Source organism: Somniosus microcephalus, chromosome 4, assembly GCF_052327205.1.
Source record: "Somniosus microcephalus isolate GS21.2 chromosome 4, FLI_Smic_1.0, whole genome shotgun sequence".
NCBI classification, from domain to species: Eukaryota; Metazoa; Chordata; class Chondrichthyes; order Squaliformes; family Somniosidae; genus Somniosus; species Somniosus microcephalus.
The window spans coordinates 301,303,218-301,309,881 of record NC_140990.1 but is presented as its reverse complement, the minus strand read 5'-3'; the positions used below and the strand labels follow the sequence as shown (position 1 = coordinate 301,309,881).

The window sequence follows — 6,664 nt, the reverse complement described above, 5'->3', positions numbered from 1 at the left end:
AGCCCAGTCCTACTCACTGAAGTAAACTAGTCTTTCCCAGGAATGCAGCCTTCATACAATACGATCTTTCTCCCCCCCACCACTCTCCCAAAAAACGAATGAGTTTACAGTATGCATCAAAGGGAAAATTCATTTTAAAGAGTTACACGCAGACCAAATTTATTCTATCTATAAGTGAAAAGAAGCAGCTCCTGAAAGCAGCATTAGAATCACTTGGACCTGGTGTGTGACTAAGGCTCTTAAGTGCTTGACTCCATTTTCACCATTTTATGCCCATCCCGGGTATTCTTTTTATCATGTTATGTTGCAGCAGGAAAAAAAATGATTTAGAAAAGTTCTGTATTAAAAGACAGCTGATTGACTTCTGGCCTTGGCACTGGATAAACTCTGGCAGTGAACACTGAAGTTCCCCCGGACAGGACTGGAGGAGATTTTTGCTTTGAAAGTCCAGAGACTTGGTTTACATTTCGGCAGAATCCCCATGCACCAGGTCATTTTGTTCAAACATTTCACACGCCCGATCGACGTAGCCAACCAGATCCTGCTACCTTTAACCAGCAATGTTGGAATAATTACAGGAATAAAAAGAAAAAACATCTCGGGAATCAGGACTTTTTCAAGATCTCCAGGGAACCCACTTTTACATTTCGTTACACAAAAACCCACAACACCTCAGAAGTTGCGCATCCCCAAAAACCTCTGGGCCCCGCCTATTCCTGCAAAAACAAAATGACTGGCTCCGATAAATGATCAATCGGATTTATTATTACCCAATGTCTGGTGATTGAAAACTTAATGAACCAAACAGGAGTTAGCGACATGTCAAGGCAGGGCAGCTTGGGGACTGTCACGGAGCCAATGGTTGCACCGCGGAGGCTGAGCTTTTGGTATCGATGTGAAACAAGCGAGAAGCAGATATTTGGAAATGTACAACTAGTGAGAGAGAAAAAAGGGGGAAACCTCACATAGACACACTGGCGCGGTGTATAAGCACATACACACATAAGGCATTTCAGAACCACACGCCACAAACTCAAATATAATCGCTTTAAAATCCTTCCAACCTCACGAATCCCAATCGTTATGTTAAAGCCAGGTAATGGTTTGTTTCCTGTTTCAGGAGAACTTCGTCAACAGAGCGCGTTAACCCTTTAGCCGCCAGTGCGATTCACTCCGGAGAATTGCCCCCTCCTTTTTTTATTAGATCAGTTACTTAGGGTTAGAGGTTAAGGCAGTAGTTTAAATAATCATTAGCGGTTGATGTTTAAGGGCGAGCTCTTTAGTTAAAGGTAGGTTACCAGTCAGACACTGGGAGGGAATAGACTAAGGGTCCTGGGGCATGTTTTAATAAGGCGTAAAAGAACACGATGCTCGTGTGTTTTGAAATCACTAAAACAAAACAAGATCAAAGTTTCTGAATATGGTGAAAGTTTCGAGTTATTGCGAAACGTTCAGCTGAGACACATTTTACAACGGCGGGGGTGGGGGGGGGGTATCAATGTCGAAATTTCAGTTCGGGATGAGAAGATTCAGACTATTGGGCTGGTGGAAAGCAAAAATGAGACGCGAGCCGCCAACTTTCTGTGAAATAAAACATGTCATTTAAGTAACATCACTGGCAAAGCCAGGGGAAGATCCGATCCGATCCGATCGGCAGCCGCATCTGGGAGGCTGGTTACATAGCGATGCATCCGTCTGTCCCACTGCCTGTCTGAGCGAGCAAGAGTTGAAAAGGGCTGGAGTTTTGTTGTTGTTGTTGAAGTCACTGAGTGGCACGGGGCTGTGTGATCTGTACTTTCAGATACAGCTAGCCATGTAAGAATGGTGCAATTTCACTCTTAGGTCGAACGAGGGAGAGGGGCATCTGCATTTCCATTCCCCGCCACCCTTCCCCTTCCTCTGATGATGGCCGCGACTGTAAAGGTAATTTAATCCAGATTCGTACTGGACAGAGAGAGAGGGAGAAAAATGTTTGAAAACGTCACTTCTACCGATGATCACGTTTACGGATCTTCAATTATCCCTTACCACGAAGATAGGTGGCGTGCGTTTCTGGGGCCGCACTTCAGGGACTCTCTTTATAGAAAAATGTCATTCCAACAAGCGGAACACGTCAGTCCGTCCACAGGTTGTGTTTCCTGGTGTGGGAGACAACGGAGCGATCAGTTCTAACCTGCACAGCAGGAATAACGGTCCTTCCTCAAGTCTTTAAAGGTTTTTTTCTCTCCCCCTTTTTAAAAAAAAACCTCGTCTTGCTCTTCATGCTCCTTCATCTCCACGCTGCCGATCTCCTACCAGTCTTACTAAACAACACAGCCAGGACAGAGCAGGTATTTTATACATTTATATATCTATAATATGCATAGATAGATTGTGTGTGCAGGTATTTGTAAATACGCGCGAGGAAATAAACTTTTTGTGAATTTCATCCGTTCCACCTCTTAATGCTGTTTGCATTTTGGGGGCAAAACTTTGTTAAAGTACCTGACATCCAGGTGTAAAAAAAAAAGGTGTTGGTGAAGAAAAATAAAGCAAGTCCGTCAGCTGGTGGGAATCCTTTAGGAAAATGGCAATTCTCTCTTGTCCAGCTCGCGTGTGTTTCTCGTTTGTTGGCTTTTGTTATTTTAGTGAGGAATGGATTATTCAAGTGGACCGTTACCTGCTGCGACGGTGCGACTGACTCTCTCGATGCGTTTCCCCTCCTCACTGTGGCTCTCATTTATTTAAAGACGGAATTTTCGAGGGATTTAAAAGAGCGACAGAATATTTCTTATTGTAGAGGATTTATGGGAAGCCACTGTTTTTTGTTGTTGTAATTTACAACAAACTGAAACAGTCCGGATCCCCCTATTGCTGTGAATGGACGTGTTACCAAAACTTTGAATCCCTTTTTGAACTATGCGGTGTTTCTACTTTCTTTTTGCCTTGCTCTCCGCGTTAAAAAAAAAACCCTAGCAAACTTCGGGGGTTGTGGGGGGGAGGAGGGGGGGTAACAGAAATCAATTGTAATGACAGAAGTGAAAGTTGGGTTGGTGTTGAAGGCGAATTATTACTAAAGTCAGTTCTGATCAGAATTCAGGGGAGCGGGTGGTGTTAAAAGTGTGATTCATTGTGTAGGAGGTAGTCGCAATTGTTTATTTTTTTCTTCCCTTCACCCGAGTAAGTAAAAAAGAAAGTGCAGTTGTTATGTGTGGCACACTGATGGCATTTTTCACTATGACACGCTTGGTCGCTTATGTGACTTTATTACATAAGATAAGTCGGACTAGCCATTTTTTGAGTGATCCTAAAGTCTTTGTTGCTGTGGGTTTTTTTTTGCTTGTGTGGAGTGTGGTCGGACTTTCATATATACAATGTACTGGAATAAATATCAGCCATTAAACATAGTTTCTGTGCGCTGCTGGTTTATCTGATGCGAACCTTTTTATAGAGCAGTGCCTGGATTCCCCCCATTTGTCAGTTTCGTTTCAGTTTGAATTCACAACAAAGCAGGTTTTAAAATCATACGTTTCCAGCCATCGGTTGCCATCATTCGCAGGGCGTAAATCAATTTGTGTGTGTGTTTTAAATATATATAAAAAAGGAACATCTGTAAAATTTGGGGGAAATTACCAGATGCATGTCATGTTATAGTTACACTTTGCCCACATGAGCCGGAATCACCTTTAATCATCGCGGGTGTTTGATGCTTTGGGCTGTGTGTGTGTGTGTGCGTGGAACGAGGATTGGTAATATTTGCTGGGGGCGCGGGGGAGGAGGGGAGGAGGTGGGGGGTGTTGGTTGCAAAAAGTAAATAAATGCAGGTAAACGTGCACATTCCAATACGGCCGGAAATGCATAGATTGACATAGAGTCTGATCTCAGCCGGCACCGTTACTTTGTCTTTCATCACCCCAGTTGCAGATGCTGATGTAGTTTAACGATTACACGTTTCCTACAGTCAGGGGGAATAAAAATCAAACATTTCTGAAGTCCTGGAAACCAGCACGATGCCGGTTCTCACACACACAACGACCCCATCGATCGTCAGTGCATATTTTTTTTGTGTGTCCACCTCTCCCATCTCGTAAGTCAGCGATCGCGCTTGTTTCCCTCCCTGCCTCTCCCTCTCTCAAACAAAAGAGTAAAGTGCAACAACAACAACAACAAAAAAACCCTCTTCAAAAAATAGTCATGCTTCTTTCTAACAATCGCATTTAAAAAAAAACATATATATAATATAAAAGCGGATTTCAGCCGCCTTTATGTGCCTGGACAGTCGCAGGCTTTCCGCTACCGTGCAATGGCCCCAGTTTGGAACATTTGGGGATAAAGTCAGTGCTGAGAGTTGCGATGTGCGTTGAGGGCTCCGAGGGCTGGGAGAGGTGCCGGCTTCTGCTATCGCTGGAGCCCAAGTCCGCCGACTGTGCTGGTGGCCGGGATGTGCTTTATTTCGCGGGCAGTATTTAAATGAGTACCGTAAAACACATTGTTGGCGTGTGTGTTTTTTGTAAAACGCTCCCTCTATTTTTCTCTCTCTCTCTCTCTCCGAAGGACCGTAAAGCGTCGTGAAAAGAGCCGGGGGGACGAGCCGATGCCGAGTCCTGGAATCTGATCAGACTCTTATCAATGAAGCAGCAGATCATGGCGGATGGCCCCAGGTGTAAGAGGCGAAAACAAGCCAACCCCAGGAGGAAAAACGGTAGGAGAGAGCACCTTTCCTTTGCTGCCATCGTCTCCCGCACAAAGTTAGCCTCAGATTATTAGCAGCGGGTCCTTTTTGTGTGTGTGTGAGTGTGTGTGTGTGTAATGTTGATTGACTGGAAACGAGAAAGCCCCCCTCCCCCAGTGAAAGTGCGAGATGTATGTTGTGTGAAAGTTACTCCCGTCCCCTCTCCCTCTCTCTCTCTCCAATACCTTGATTTGCCTACAGGAGAAAACCGTTATGTCCCTCTTTTGTTTGCTTTCCAAGCGATGGTTTATTTATCTGAACTCTTTCGATATATAAAAAACGACGTGTCAGACTTTGGCAGCACTTGAGTCTAACGGGACACACCTTATATATATTTGTTAAATGTTTTAATACTTTCCGCCCGATCCGTTTTCTCTCTCTCTCTCCTTTCAAGGATCACTGTAACTTTTTAAAAAGAATTTCTAGACCACAAATAAGGAAACAAAAGGCGATCCGACTGTTTTTGAAAGGAGCAGCTCTCTCTCTCTCTCTCTCTGTCTGTTGTTTCTTTATAATTTGTTGTGTTGATGTGTGATGCGGGGAAAGGGAGGGAAGGGGTGATAACGGAATCAGAATAAAACGTTTCTCTTGGTACCTAGATTGTGTGTGTGTGTGTGTAGTCTGTGTGTTTGTCGCCCCTCACAATATTTCAAGCTTGTGTGTGTGATTCGGGATCAGGCTCTGTCGCTGCGTTTATGCTTTCACCTCGCACAGGCTCAAATGTTGTGCCGCCAGCTCGACATTTTGTGTAACATTCATTTCATCTTGTGTGTCGTTGCCCCTCCACCCCCACCACCCCCCCCCCCCCCCGCCCCCTTGCTTGATATGTTTGGCTCCATCGATAAATAAAGTGTCCGTGACAATAGCAGAAAAAGGGGGGGGGGGAGAGGAATCGCGAGTTTCTATTTAAAGTACAGTCCATAGCGACTGGACGAGGAGACGGGGTGTGTGTGTGTGTGAATGTTACCTTGCCCCCTGCACGCAGTCTGCCTTTTCCTCCTTTAGCATATTAAAGTTATTGATTTTCTCCTTTTTTTGTTGTATCAATGCTTGAGGCTGATTCCTTTTCTTTTTCCTCTTCCTTTCCAAGTATTCCAAACGCACGTTGCTAGTGTTAAGAGATTAACCAGAGTGGGTTTTTATTTAAATCTTCTTCCCCTATTTGTGTGTACGTGTGTGTGTTAGTTCACGAAACATGGGAACACGAGATTAGAGAGCAATGATAGGAAAAGGCAAATAAGGTAGGGATCCTTTCGAAACCAACTTGCCTTGAAAATCAATGGCTGGATCTCTAACGTGACTTCAAGTTGTCTTGAGTGCCTTGTTTTCGGGTTATTCTAAAGATATGGTGGGTTTATTTTACACTTTAATCCACATCCCTCCCTGCTTTCTGTTGTGATCGGTAGTTGGGGGCTGCAGGTAAAAGCGCTTTACATTTTCTCCCGTGTCATGCACACATCCAAATGCCTTTCCCCGGGGGAATCGTCTGCATTTATCATAACTGACTGCACGAGAAGGTTTTTTTTAATCTTCTCTCTCCCCCCCCCCCCCCCCCCCGCCTCCCCTCCTGGAGTCATGGAAAAGATGTCAGCTCCTTGCTTGTGCATCCGCTGATAGCAGCATTTGAAGATGTTATCAGGGCGATATATATTGCAGGAAAAAAAAGAAGGGGGGAGGTGGGGGGAGATGCTGGACTGCGAGTAACTGTATGTGATCGGGCAGGAGGGGAGTGAAAAATGCCAAGAGAGAAAAAAAATCGAACAAAAGGCAGTGTCAGTTTCAGTCACAACCCAAGTCAGATGATTACTGACTCATCTGTAACTTTGAAACACTTTTACTTTAACTGGTTTGTTTCAGGACCCGGGAGACCTGCGCTTACTTAATAATTTATACTTTGGGTAACTTTGATTTCCAGTTAGATCAAAAGAAATCAAACTTCTTTTTAGCAAGTGA

The 6,664-nt window shown here is 44.4% G+C and overlaps 1 protein-coding gene across 2 annotated transcripts in view; it reads left to right on the top strand.

The window, feature by feature from the left end:
• The first annotated feature begins 1,603 nt into the window (after positions 1 to 1,603).
• zeb2b (zinc finger E-box binding homeobox 2b) overlaps positions 1,604 to 6,664 on the top strand; it is a 124,424-nt gene continuing 119,363 nt past the window's right edge. Inside the window, exons 1-2 of one of the 2 annotated variants that reach the window (XR_015078209.1) lie at positions 1,604 to 2,330; positions 4,534 to 4,681. Coding sequence is in view for 1 of the 2 variants with exons in the window: in XM_085986658.1 (XP_085842784.1) it covers positions 4,609 to 4,681 (73 nt within the window). In the remaining variant the exon portion in view is untranslated. The remainder of the gene's footprint in view (positions 2,331 to 4,533; positions 4,682 to 6,664) is intronic. The other variant, XM_085986658.1, reaches the window with a different exon arrangement.